General features: G+C 52.0%; 4 protein-coding genes across 21 annotated transcripts in view; 2 read left to right on the top strand and 2 right to left on the bottom strand.

Annotated features, from left to right (window-relative positions):
* BANP (BTG3 associated nuclear protein) overlaps nt 1-13,386 on the bottom strand; it is a 128,377-nt gene extending 114,991 nt beyond the window's left edge. For 12 of the 18 annotated variants that reach the window (XM_050773629.1, XM_050773633.1, XM_050773630.1 and 9 more), the window contains exons 1-2: nt 13,271-13,346; nt 12,489-12,581 (exon numbers count right to left, since the gene is read on the bottom strand). In XM_050773629.1, the coding sequence (XP_050629586.1) occupies nt 12,489-12,509 (21 nt within the window). In that variant the 5' untranslated portion in view covers nt 12,510-12,581; nt 13,271-13,346. Of the gene's footprint in view, nt 1-12,488; nt 12,582-13,270 lie in introns of all 18 variants that reach the window. The other 6 variants (XM_050773635.1, XM_050773644.1, XM_050773637.1 and 3 more) reach the window with 2 other exon arrangements.
* The window catches only part of KLHDC4 (kelch domain containing 4), a 723,698-nt gene that overhangs the window by 455,601 nt on the left and 254,147 nt on the right, over nt 1-13,950 (top strand). The gene's annotated exons all lie outside the window — the stretch shown is intronic.
* On the bottom strand, nt 434-9,828 carry LOC126944326 (uncharacterized). Its single transcript, XM_050773748.1, has 2 exons — nt 4,267-9,828; nt 434-2,261 (listed from the first exon to the last, which is right to left on the bottom strand). The coding sequence occupies exon 1, from the start codon at nt 7,650-7,652 to the stop codon at nt 6,750-6,752; it is 903 nt and encodes a 300-aa protein (XP_050629705.1). The 5' UTR covers nt 7,653-9,828; the 3' UTR covers nt 434-2,261; nt 4,267-6,749.
* CA5A (carbonic anhydrase 5A) overlaps nt 12,030-13,950 on the top strand; it is a 68,040-nt gene continuing 66,119 nt past the window's right edge. The window contains exon 1 of the mRNA XM_050773746.1: nt 12,030-12,524. The gene's annotated coding sequence lies outside the window, so the exon portion shown is untranslated. The remainder of the gene's footprint in view (nt 12,525-13,950) is intronic.

Here is a 13,950-nt window from a genome sequence, read left to right as displayed (position 1 = left end):
GTCCAAACTGACCTCCTGGCACCCACCTCAAATCAACCTGTTTCTCCCACACTTTCCACCTCAATTTAAAGCAACACCCACTTCCCAGATGCTCAGGCCAAAACTTCAGTCCTCCTGGGTTCTCCTCTCCCTCACCCTGATCCGGCCTCGTCTTCCCAGCCCGGCACTCCCAACCTAGACCCAGGCCAGCCCCTCAGACCTGGCTCACACACGGCCATCTCACTGTCATCTGCACCTCTGCTGTGATCACAATAAAGAGCACTCAAGGCGTCACATAAAAACACATGCCAGGCTATGTCCCTTATCTGCTCCAAGCCCTCCAAGGGTTTCCCATCTCACGGGCCCTCTGCAGCCCCTCGGGCTCTCCTCCCCGCCACGTTCGGACCCTGCATTTGGGCCTCCGAACCGTGCTTCTCAGGGACACACCCAGCTCGGGGCCCTACCACAGCGCTGGTCGCCCCTGCACGCCTCCTGGACACCTCAGCAACACTGATGTGCACAACAGCCTTTCCTGCTCTACTGTCTGACTTACTACACATCTGAAAGATTTCTCTTGCTTAGTGTCTCCTGCTAGAAGGTGAGCTTCACAAGGGCAGGAATCAGCATGGTTGTGTTCACGGCCAGGCACTGGGCCCGGCCCGCGCCATACCCAGTGAATACATCCGTGATGAGTCCAGTGAGAACACACCACCGACGTCATTCCCCAGTGCACAATGATGAATGTCAGAAATTCTATTTAAAAACCAAGGATTAAGGTTTTCAAAGTGTGTTGTGCCCATGTCCTGATTTCAGTACGGGCTGTGCTATAATTAAGTGACAAATCTAACTGCTCAGTTCATGAACGTGGAATCAGTGTGACTGACACATCTAACAGTGCCCACCCACTGTCAGCAAAGGCTAACGGCAGCTGGTCATTCGGTGAAACACACAGCTGCAAAGGTATTGAATTTTGCTATTACTATTTCAAAAATATTGGACACCCATAAAACAAAACCGCAAAGCCATTAGAAGAGGAATAAAAGGAAACCCACTGTAACTGGGCATAAAACTTGGCTTTAACAGTAAAAGTTAAAAAATAAACTGCTATAGATTATCAGTATCACACGAAAAACAGCGGCAAGGAAAGTCAAGCAAGGCTCCCTGTGTTCAACACCGGGGCCTCCTTCAACACCAGGACCTCCGCCGCCGCTGTCTAAGCCGAATCACAGGCATCATTAGGGGGTCTTACAACGTAACGGGTTTGTTCCCATCAGTACTTTTAGAGCAGACGTTCTTCATAGAGCTGTTTCTTCTATCAAGCCTTCAGAAAAGCCCTAAGGCTGCATCTAACTTGGACGCAGTTATTTCCACAGGAAGTGGAACAATATAGCCCAGATGTGTCACCTCCCAGAGCGGGGCTTTGACGTGGTGTGAATCACAGTACCTACCGTCATCAGATCCATGCAGAGCGGCCAGTCTAAAAAGATGCATTCCACAGCCATTGATACTCCTTACATGTCTTAAAGGGACCTACCTCACTTTATGGATGACAAAAATATGAACTGAGTATATTCCCTGCTGGCAAAAAGTTAGCACAGGGCCTGGCCTGCACTGCACTCAGGAACTGAGTGGGGAACGCCCATGAACATGCACGAGTGAGGTGCAATCCTAAGCAGTCACAGTGCCTGCGACAGGGAGAGAAGCCGCCTGAGACAGTCAAGTGACAGGAGGGACCACAGCCACCAAGCTCCCAGCCCGTCCCCAGCTCGTCCTACCGCCCTTCTCCTCGGATGGCTTCCGTGTGGAGACTCCCAGGCCACCTGAGTTGGAATGGCAAGTCCGAAGAGCCATAAAAATTAGGACAGGAACTCCCATTTAAAGACGAGACTAAGCAGTACCTGGTAAAAAGCTAAATCTCCAGAAACGAGGAAACTGCCAAGAAATTAATCATTCCATTTAGTCAAATCCTCTTGGGATGTAAGTCTAGAAACAAAGAAATAATGAGAAAGGCAGGATGAACTGACACGAAGAAGTCCATTTTTATTAAACCGAGATATGTGAAAAAGTCTCAGCTTACTTCTTTTGCCCTAAATCAGTCTGAAGTGGAACGTACAAGAATGAGATGGGAAATAACAGGAAAGAAGACTGGAAATGACCGATTAGATACTAGATAAGCAGGAAATCAGAAAGAAGCAAGAACACGTCTCCCGACGGCTTCCACTTATTCTTGGCATCATTCAGGCAACACGGCTTTTTCTTTAAGACGGCCCTCCAAACGTGTGCTTGCGGGGGAAAGGGGAGAAAAATTCAGATTTGTGAGTGAGTGGTCCAATTCCAAACCTGAACATATTAGCATGCACAATTTCACCTGAGCATGCATAATTTCTAGGGATACATCTTAAGAAACGTGTAGGCTCTAAGGCAGTAGTTCTGACTTTCCGGCCTCAGGGTCCCCTTCACCATCCTAAAGCTACTGAGGATCCCGAAGGGCTTGTACTTGTATAAATTATACCTATCAATATTTGCCATATTTGAAATTAGAACAAAAAATGTTTGAATATTTGTTAATTCATTTAAAAATCATACAAATCAACACATTACGTATCAAGCTGCCTTAGTCCATTTTCTGTTGCTATAACTGAATATCTGAGACTGGTAATTTATTACATAAAGAAATGTTTTTTGTTTTTTGTTTTTGAGATAAAGTCTCGCTCTGCAGCCCAGACTGGAGTGCAATGGCATGATCTCAGCTCACTGCAACCTCCACCTCCCGGGTTCAAGTGATTCTCCTGCCTCAGCCTCCAGAGTAGCTGGGATTACAGGCGCACGTGACTGCACCAGATTAATTTTTTTTATTTTTAGTAGAGACAGGGTTTCACCATGTTGGTCAGGCTGGTCTTGAACTCCCGACCTCAGCTAATACACCCACCTCATCCTCCCAAACTGCTGGGATTACGGGCATGAGCCACTGTGCCCGGCCTAAGAAATGTATTTCTTATAGTTCAGGAGGCTGGGAAGTCCAAGGTCCAGGGGCGCCATCTGGGAGTACCTTCCTGCTGGTGGGGATACAAGAGACACCCAAACTGGCTTTTATTACAGACCCCTCTCATGATCACTAACCCACCACCAGGAGAGCCCATTAGTCTATAAATGCACTAACGCATTCCTGAGGGCTGAGCCCCTGTGACCCAATCACCTCTTAACAGACCCACGTCTTAATACTGTGACACTGGGGATCAACTTTGAACACAAGTTTGAAAGGGGACCAACATTCATAGTACATACAAAACAAGTTTTATGAAAAATAACTATAGCTTCCAAAGAACAACAACAAAACCTCAGTGAGAAGACGGACATTGTTTTACATTTTTACAAATCTCTAATGCCCGGCTTAATTGAAAACAACTAGATCTGCTTCCACTTGTGGTCTGCTGTGATACGTTGTTTTGGTCGACGCATATGACAAAAATGCAGCCTCGCCAGGCAAAGTGGCTCATGCCTGTAATCCCAGCACTTTGGGAGGCCCGGGGGGCAGATTCTGTGAGTCCAGGAATTCGAGAACAACCTGGGCAACATGGCAAAACCCTGTCTCTACAAAAAGTACAAAAAAAATAAAATGCAGCCTCACAAGGAGATGCAGTTAGACAAGGGAAAAGTATTTTAAGAGCCTCTTCAGATAATTGTGGAGATTTTTCTTTAACACCACACCAAAATGCAACAAGTGTGTTTTATTTTTCCTTAAAGGCTGTTTGCAATGTGGAATCTGAACTGTATCCATGAGCTTCCGCACTTTATGGCTTTAAAATCCATTGGCTTGACTTGTACTGTAAACGATCTTTTACCCAGGCATGATCCTGCATCAATCATCTGGAAAATGCTGGTTCACCGAATTAGGCAGCTCTTGCGCGTGTTCAGTCTCTAATATCCAAAGCATACAGTTCATCAGCACTAGCACTGGCATCCTCTTTACTGGGCGCTCTCGGGCTCACGGTGGCAGAGACAAACTTCCCAAAACTCCAACTTTACCTGACAGCTCAAACTTTACCACTGGCAACAAACACTGTTAGTTGACTTCTTTGAGGTGACAGGCTAACTTCATTCATTTAGTGAGAGATGTCAATAAATCGTCAATTATTCTTTTACAGTGTTGCATGAAAAAAGCAGCTAGTTCAACTAGCAACTCAAATAATCCCTCAACAATCACCAACTTCAAAATACAACGAAAGTGCTCTCCGTGGACTTTCCGTTTTATCAGAGCAGAATCACTGATTTCGTGACACAGCTCACCTGCTGAGTCGGCCGGGCATGCCCAACGCTGTGCCGGAACTGCGGTCAGGCGTCTTGTCAACAGCAGGAGAAACTGGGCTACTCCCTACGCTCTCTCTGCCACATACGTACACATCTCAAACTGTTCCAAAATAAAGGTTTGCAAACAAGTATGTCTTTAGGATAAAAATAGCAAAACCCTCCCAATACACAATGTGATCCACCTGCTACGACCAAATCCTTGCCTGCCAAACTCTTCAAGCATGTTCCAAACCCTCACCTAAGCCCATCCTCAAGTGCGGTCTCTTCCCACTCGCTGAATCCCAAGCAAGCCATCTAGATCCAGATCCACCGTCAGACTGAAATCCATCTCCCAGGTGTCAGACACGAGCCCTACAGGCAAGCTCCTGGCTGCGTGGGCACCTGCACTCGGCAAGTGTTTCACACGTCCCCTCCTTGCAGCCATCCTCATGGTCCGCGGGGCCTCTGCTCTGCTCCAGAAGCCCCCAGAAGGTGGGCAGGGGTTTTGGCTGGTGTGCATGAGGGCCAGCCCCCAGTGAAGGTGCCCCTGGGGACCATCTCCCAGGGCGGGGGTAGGAAGTGCCAGGGACACCTGTCACCCCCAGGTCTTCATCTCCTGCCTTGACCTCTCACCGGCACTTTCTTCAGTCCAGGGTTTAAACCCCGTCTAGGCCATGGTCACTCGGATCAGTCACCCAGCACTTCCACAGCTGAACCCTCCTCACTTCCGTTATCTTTCTCCCCAAGAATACTACCAGAAGTCCCACCAGGGCACCTCTCTGTGGCCCCGCCCTCATCACCCTGCTCTCGTCTCGCCCTTCCACATCCCGAGGCTTCCCCCTCCCTGACTCGCCCTCAGCCCACCCCCTCACCTGGGACCTGGCCTCTCACCAAGTACGCTGGCGCCCATGGCTCTGAAGGGAGGCATCGCCCCTCTGCCACACACACTCTGATCTGGCCGTCTCTTTGTCCCCCAATGCTCTGTGCATCCCTCCCAAAACCACACGGGCTGCAGCAGGAAGACCATGGCTGCCAAGCCCTCCTGTGGCTGAGGCCAGCGCTGTTCCCCCACAGGGCCTCCTCCCCAGAGAGCCTGCTAGTACCAAGCCTGGTCAGCCACCTCCCTCGCAGGCAGCCTCACGCCTCAGCTCCTCTGTGCAGGGCCCAGGCCTCTCCCCATTCAGCCACTGTCTCGCTACACAACCTCGTCCTATTCCTTCCCAGGGCAAACACACTCTAGGTCAGGGGGTGGCACGCAAGGGCCCACAACCCAGCCCAGCTCTCCACCTGCTTCTATGCAGCCTGTGAGCCAGGAATGGGTTTTACATTTTAAAACAGAAAAATAACAAAAGAACAACATTTCATGATGAGAAAATTACATAAAACTCAAATGTCAGTGTCCACAAATAAGGTGCCTGCTTTTCAGCACGACAGCAGAGTGAGCGGCTTCACAGCAGCACGAGACATCCCACGCCCCACACGGCCAGAAACATACTCTGACCCCTCGCAGAAAAGCGTGCCGTCCCGTTCTGGGCCTTTGGGATCCATCGGTGAACTCCACAAAGATCCCCACCCTCGTGGGCATGCATGGTGTCACCACCCAGTCCCCGGCGTACGTGCGAACATCATGCTGAGGATGCTCCCCTCACTCCCAAGGAGCCTCGAGGTTCTCCCTCCCCCATGAGAATTCTCTCTGCGAAGGATGGATCCTGAAGCCTCCAAGCATTCTGGGCCTTCCCCTCTGCAAACGTTGCTGGGCTGTGAGTTTGTGCCGCTGAGCTCACTGGTGGGTTTTCTACTGCGAGGTTATTAGTCTGATTACCACAGATTAAAATGAACTTGGATGAGAGGCCACATGTTCAATTACAGCCAGCCCTAAGCCAGTGGCTTAAGGGGAATAGCTTTTGTTTGTTTTTTCTTGAGACAGGGTCTCACTCTGCTACCCAGGCGGGAGTGCAGTGGCACAATCGTGGCTCACTGCAGCCCTGCAGCCTCCAATTCCTGGGCTCAAGTGATCCTCCAGCTTCCGCCTTCCAAAGCACTGGGATTACAGGCATAAGCCACCATGCCTGGCCCAGTGAATGGTCTTTTAAAAAATACTTTATACACTACATCCAGAGTTACCCAAATTCAGTCAAATGCTGTGCGTAACCATCCGCTAGTAGACCCACATCACAAGAGTGGTTTCCACGCTCTCGACCAGGGCTACGATAAGTTCATACACTCATCACTGCAAGTGTCCTGAGTTGATACCTACCCCTTAGCCACTCCAAGTCACGCTCCTTTTTATCCAAGACACGCTCCTTTTTATCCAGTATTCTTAATGCTAGCCATGGCCCATTCAATTGATTTGGGTTCAGATCCAAAGTTTGAAAAATAATGCACTCAAATAAGACCAGTGCCAGTTTCTAGGGACTCAGAGTTCAAGAACATGAGGGCACGTGGCACAAGTGACCAAGGACCACCACCTAACATGACCTACACTACAAAGAGAACCAGAAATTATAAGACAACAGGCCAATTATTGCAAACTGTGTTTGCCCACTGACAGCCACAACAACTGTTAGCTGGGAAACAGGGCACCCAGCCTTCTGTGTCAGATTCGGTCTAAAAACACGTAGGGTGTGAACTTTTTGAATCTCAGGGAAGCATTCCAGCACAAAATGTAGGCTGGCGGTGGCGATACTCTGCTCAGGGACCCAACCCCAGCTCCCACCGACACAAGAGCTGAGCTCACATGAGGATACGCATTGGCAGTGGTTGTCCGCACCCTGGCCACCACCACCCACGGAGCTTGCAGCGTGCCATGATGACAGTAGGGACCGTGGCCCAATTCCCCCTGCTGTGTCTTCTGGTGAACGGTGAAGGCGTTCTGCCACATTTACGAGAAGTGCATTCACATCAGCAAGGAAATGCCAAGCACGCACCAAGTTCTCCCTCCCGGCTCCATGCAAACACGTTTCTACTTTCAGGAAGATTAAGTTTTGCTTCCAGATAGTTGATGACTTTTCATCTTGAGGGAAAAGGAAAATCACTACAGGCCACAACGGCCTTCTCTCAGACACAGAAGGCAACTGGTTATTAGCGAAAGGTTTGTCAGCACAGGGCCCTGCTGCGGGCCTCCGTGGGCTTGGCTCAAAACCGCCCCAGGTCGCCTGACAGGACTCCACACCGGCCCACCCGGTCCACACAGGATCTGGTCTCGACGACGACAGAACGTGGACACAGACGAGCAGAGGGGAGGTGACCATGGCCAATATCCGCCCCCGCTCCATTCTGCCCAGCTTTCCCAGGTGTTTCACTGCAGCCTCCTCTCCCTGTATCCTTCCACAGCTCCCACGCTGTAAGCTGGTAACCTGTGGGTTCCGACTGGAGCACTGCGGCATCCTCCACCACCGCTGACCCCCTCCGCAGAGAGACACCTCACGTGGGAGCAGCCACCATGGACGGTGACGATCCAAAACGTTTCATCAAATTGGAGGGTTCTTGACCGAGTGTAGTCGCGAAAGGGGCAGAGCGGCTCTTTCACAACAGGAATCAAGTTCCTGTGACCTCACAGCATCTCGGCCCACCATCTGCTGGCAGCTTAGGAGTTAACACTTCCTGCACATTTTAACCAAAGACACTCACGGGCTCCTGTCACGGAGGCCCCGGGGTGCTCCTCTCGGAGACTTATGGCACCCGGGAGAGGGGGCTTCTGGGACACACTTCACCCCCTGCATGGGGGTCAGGATGGAGGAGGGGGAGAGTGTTTCTCTACTCCTTGAGGATGGAGGCATCCTGTCTTCCAAAAGGGCGGGCAGAGTAGTCTTGTACAACAGACAAAGGGGAGTCCCAGGCGAGCCCACCGGGACATGCAGATGCAGAAACCTGAGCTTGCCTACGATTACAACCAAAGCAGGCAGCTCTGCGGCTGGGAAGGCCGTGTACCAATCGCTGGCCTCATTCTTCTCCTGCCGGGGCTGAAGGGCCCCAGGAGCAGCTGACGAACAAAACAAGCGTAGCTGTTTCACAGCAAACTGCAACAGTGCAATTCCACCCAATAATGTTTTCAACTTCCTGAAACTCCTTCCCACAGCCCCCAAAGTTCCGGATGGTTCAGAGCACTTCTGCTGACCAAGCCAAATGATGTCATCCTTTCACCGCCGTCACCCGTGTGAAGAGAAAACATAGATGTTTATCTACCTCAGGCACAGGGAGGGCTTTCTAAAGCTTTCATCTCAGACATTCTCATTGAGACCCTTGAATTTACTTTCCCCCAGAAGTCTTTCCTTCCAAATGAGGAAATGTTTAGTTTCTCTAGATTTCAGTGGCTAAACTGGTGCTGTGAGTTACACGGACATTTTCAAGTCAGCCTTGCGACGCCATGTCATGTAAATCACTTAATCGTATAACTGGAGTTTTTGGGATTTGTACAGTATCAATGAAGACGAGGAACCCAAAGGCTAACAAGCGTGACAGGGGAGCTACAAGACCACTGAGGCCCCCCGCCCAGCACCTGTGCCCGGAGCCCCCAAGCCCCTACTCCTTCACCTCCCTCAAGGCTGAGGGAAGCCCTTCCGTGTGGACCACGGTGCACACATCATCGAGCCACCTGCCTGCAAGAAATTCTAAGCCTCCCTGTCTTTCAAGACCCGGACACTTTTGAGAGGCACTGGCAAGGACTGTGGTGAGCATCCCCCGGGTTGGGTGCAGCATTTTCTCATGATGAGACTGCATTTCTGGCAACACTGCCAGAGAAGTGATGTGTCTCACTGGGTCCTTGGTGTCAACATCTTATGACTGATGGTGTTACCCTGATCACTTGCTTCACGCAATATCTGCTGGGTTTTTCCACCAAGAGGCTACAATTTTATTTCTCCCTTTGTGATGTACATCCTGGGGGAGATACTTTGTGACTATGTAAATATCACAGACAGGAGGACATTAAGTGTGGGGTCCTAGAGGGGATCCCAAAACAGCAAGAGGACACTGGTGCAAAACTGAAGTTCGAATAAGGTCTGTCATTTAGGCAATAATGCTGTGAACTTTCTGGTATTTATATGGATGCCTGGTTCCATAAGATGTCAACATTAGGGGAAGCGGATGAAGAGAACAGGGAAGCTCAGTGAAATATTTTTTCCATCTTTTCTGTAAAGTCAAAAACTACCTGAAAATTAAAAGCTAACCAGCTGCAGTCTGATTCTGCATGAGAACCTGGGGGGGGGTCTGAAAAGTCTGTGTTTCTCACCAATACCCAAGTGACACATGGATGCTGCCGGCCCCTGGACCGCTCTGCTAGCAAGGCTCTGGCAGACAGAAGACAGAGCCCACCTCACTACTCACAACTTCCCAGTGACAGTCAGCTACCAGGCAGCAAGATCATGCTCCCAGTACGCTCGCCACTGCTTCACTGCAGGCCCTCCTGGAAACCAGCAGGGCAGACCACCCGCTTGGCACACTGACCCAGCGAGGAGCCAAAGTCAGGGTCTCTGCTACCACACGGGTCTGCCAGGCCTTGCCCAGGTACGCTGGCAGCCCTCCAAGGCCACAGGGCCAGAGCCACCAGCCCACGCCGCAATTCGCAGGCGGCTGTGGAACAGTGGCTTGGCACCTCATCCCATCGACTGTGGGCAATTACCAAGGCCACGAGGCAGCGGGAAGGCGGCGTGAATAGAACGGGCTTTCAAACCGCTGCTCAAGGGGAGTGACTGGCCACACAGGTGACCTCCTCCCACCCCATTAACATCATCTTTACTAGAGTGTTATAAACCCACAAGAAAGAACACGCTCCTGACAGATGCAGAGAACCCAGCCAGGTAAAGGGAAAGCACCGGGGCACAGGCGTGGCGCTCCAGGCCTCACAGAGCCCTGCGGACAGGCCAAACCTGCACCTGCCAAGTCGGTCCCGCACAGGAGAGCGAACTCCCCCACGGCCAGCAAAGGGGCTCCCAAAGAAGCGGAGCAGCCCAGAGAAAGTATCTGCAAGTTGGCGCTCCAGGTCCCACAGTACAGGCTCCCAATCACCCGAGGGAAAACTGGACTTTCAAAAGCACCCCACAGACCCGGGGCTCTCCGCCAGCCTCCTCCTGCCTCAGACAACAGTAAATATCAGTATTTGAGGAGGACTTGCCATACAGAGCAAAAAGCCAACACTCTTTTTTAAGTGACATTAGTGGAAACAAGAAATCAGAACAAAGAGGAACTGGAAAGAATCCTTATTAGTTTCCCTAGAGTCATGGAGATGAGGCATTTGTAAAACAATAAGCTACTGTGAAAAAGGAACAAGACAAATACATGCTTGGAAATTAAAAATTTGATTGTGAAGACATATGAAAGCCCTCTCCCAGAAATGAGAATAAACAAGACACAGAAGGAAGGATAAAGATGCAACTCCAGGGGTCCATCTAGAACGTCCATCACAAACAGGAACTCCTAAGACAGAAGAGCAGAGCTGGAGAGGAAGAACTTCTCAGACAGAACAAGGCAACTCCCCAGAGCTGAAGGACAAGGCACCAGAGTCAAAGAGTCCCCGGAGTAGGAATCCACACACCTCAGCACACGGTAAAATGTCATTAACACCAAAGAGAGGATCCAAGAGCGTTCAGGGAGGGAGAAGGGTCTCCACAGAGGAAGAGCACCTGCCAGAGCATCCTGTGGAAATGAACAAAGCCGAGATGAAAACATTTCTGAACGCACCCAGCCGCAAGAAGTATCAGGTTGGCTCGTCTGCAGGCTAAAGAATAACCCATCCAGATGAGAAAAAGGTTAGGGGCTGAAGGAGGAAGGGGACCTGACACTATCCTTGAGATCATTTAAAACAATGCAAGGAGTCGATGGGAACAGAAAGTGCCAAGAGAAGAGCCATGACTAACAGAAAAAAACATGCTGTACAGGAAGGGAAACACTCAATTTGTGAAGAGAACAGTATTTACATAGGCCTGACACACACAGTCCAGGGGATAGAAGAGGTGGGATATGACAGAAGGGCTCCATCACCCCATCGTAACAGAAAGTCAAGGCTGTGTAAAACCAAGTAGCAGCTTAGAACTAGGTGCAGTCACTCACACTTGTATTAACGGCTACTAAGGAGGCTGAGGATCACTTGAGCTCAGGAGTTCAAGTACGGCCTGGCCAACATCTGGGGATCCTATCTCAAGAAAAAAATGAAAAACATCAGCTTACTTAGAGCTATAAAGAATGACCTAAAGAAACCACTCAAGATGTAAACCTCTTTGAAGAATGGGGCTGAGAGGTGGGGCAGGGGACCACTGCTTTTCATTGTAAGTCTTTCACTGATGTTCCTATTGTACACATTATATTAATTAAAATACTAAATATATAGGCTTCAAATAGACTGAATTTGAACCTTGGCTCTGTACATCTGAGCAAGTCCCTTAGTGTCTGCGGGCCTGGCCACCTCATCTATAAAGTGGGGGCAGCCTCTGCCTCCCGGGTCATGGTGAAGCACCTGAGATGTTGAGCTGCCCCCAAGCAGCGTGGATCACAAATGGATGCTCTTTTTAAAAAAATTAAAGCCCCAGCCTGGGCAACAAGCGAAACCCCCTCTAAAATACAAAAATACAAAAATTAGCCAGGGGTGGTGGTGCCTGTGGTCCCAGCTACTCGGGAGGCTGCGGTGGGAGGATCACTTGAGCCAGCGAGGCCGAGGCTGCAGTGAGCCAAGATCACCACACTGCATTCCAGCCCCGGGGACAGAGTGAAACCCTATCTCCAAAAAATAAAAATACTAAAGCCAATGATGACAGAATCCAACATCGCAAGAATATATTCTTATTTTAATTGCCAGACACGGGAAGTGGACCTACACACAGAATTTTACCGCGTTTTGGTGTTTTCTTCTAGCACTGGATATTTGCGAGCTGCGTGTTAAATGACCAGATCCAGTTTTTCTTTGCTGTTTCCTGAGCTTACTCAGAACCACTCACTACTCCAAGTTATTTTTCTGTCCCCCAAGAACTTCCAGCTAAAAGTGGCCCCTACGACTGCCTCCTCTTATTATTTACTATAGTTCTGCCATCGCCATCAGGCCCTGGAGTACGTTCCTGGGCAGAACAGGCAACTCCAAACAGGGCAATTATCTGTTCCACATCAACAACTGCGTGACCCGCGCCCTCCCCGGTCAGGGTGCAAGCTCGCTACCCTTCAAAGCCCACACTCGCTCCACTTGCTCACAGTTCTTCAGGGATGATGTATTTCTCCAATAGCAAGGCAACCCCTACCATCTCATCAGTGAAAAACATCAGTCCTCTATCAAGGTACTCTCTCCAATTTGCTCACACAGTGTGGATGGAATGTCATCTACTTTCTGCATCCTAGGGGGAAAAAAAAAAAAACGGCCACCTTTCTTAAGGACTAGATCACAGAAATCGCACAAACGTGCTGGGGAGGGGGCACCCCGAAGTCCTCGTTCATCGGGGCCCCTAGGGGGACGGGCTGGGGTCCTCGCCGGGGTCGGCGGTCGCCCCGGGATCGTCCCTTCCGCTGCCTCGCCAGAGACTTGCAAGTGCGAGTCCCGGGCTATGGGGCTCCAGTCCACAGCCACGGAGGAGGCACAAAAACGGTGCCTGTCGCTCCCGGCTGGCTAGCAGGAGCGACCCCTTGGGAGACTCGGTCCCCAGAGGAGCCCGGGCGCGGTTCTAGGCCCTTCCAGTCTCCCCGCCGTGGCCCCGGGTCCTTCCCGCGGGGCTAGGCCCGGGGCAGAGGTCGGGAGCGCGAGGCCCCCGGGCCGGGCTGCGGCAGCCGCGGCTCAACGGACGCCGGGACGCGGCGGGGCCGGGGGTGCGGAAGCGAGGAAGCGGGAGCCCCTCTTCCGGGGCGCGGCCGGGGACGGGGAGCGGGGCCTGGGGGGCGCTCGCCCGGCCCGGGCGGTTGGAGGCGGCGGGGCTGCGGCGCGGGCGGCCCGGCGGGCGGGAGGAGGAGGGAGGAGGGAGATCTCGCTCTCGCTCTCGCCCCGCGGGAAGGGGGAGGCGGAGGCGCGACCGGCTGCGGGAGCTGCAATTACCGTGTGGGCTGCGGAATTCTCGTGGTGTTTGTCGGGGAGATGCGATAATGGCGTCCGTCCTCGCGAGAGAAGCCGCCGCTCTGCGCAGGCGCCGCGAGCCCCTCCCCGCGACGCTCTGCCCCCGCCCTCTGCGCAGGCTCACCGGGCGCGCGGGGCCGGGGGCGGGGCTGGGGCGAGGCCCCTTGCGGGCAGCGAGGCCAGCTGCGCGCGCTTTTCCCGCTCGGCCTCCTGGTGAGCATGCGCAGGCGGCCTTCTTCCGCGATGGTACCGGCTTCCCAGGGTTTTTTCCCCCCGTTTTTCGCCCACGCACGTGGCCTGCCTGAGAAAAATCACCTCAGTGGACGGTGTGAGGAATTTGCATCTTCTTTGAGACGGAATGAATAGGCATTAGCTCCCTCAACGACTACACCTCCCAGGGTGCCCTGCGCAAGCGGGGAGCCATGCATTCGGGGACTCGTAGTCCCTTCGTCTGGGCCATGCCTGCCGGGACTTGTAGTCTCTCCGGACTCCGGTCGTCCGTCTTGTCCCCGAACCAAGGGTTGCTGGGACTTGTAGTTACAATGTCTCAGGTGGGCTGTGCGCCCCCAGCGGGTCCTGCCTGCTGCTGCGGCGGATCCTGCCCTGAGGTTCCGGAGCGCTTGGTGGCGTTTTCCCAGACATAAGTGGTCAGGGGTCCCCAG

Source organism: Macaca thibetana, chromosome 20 (assembly GCF_024542745.1).
Source record: "Macaca thibetana thibetana isolate TM-01 chromosome 20, ASM2454274v1, whole genome shotgun sequence".
NCBI classification, from domain to species: Eukaryota; Metazoa; Chordata; class Mammalia; order Primates; family Cercopithecidae; genus Macaca; species Macaca thibetana.
Note: the sequence above shows the minus strand (reverse complement) of the source record. Positions and strands in the feature narration are given on the sequence as shown.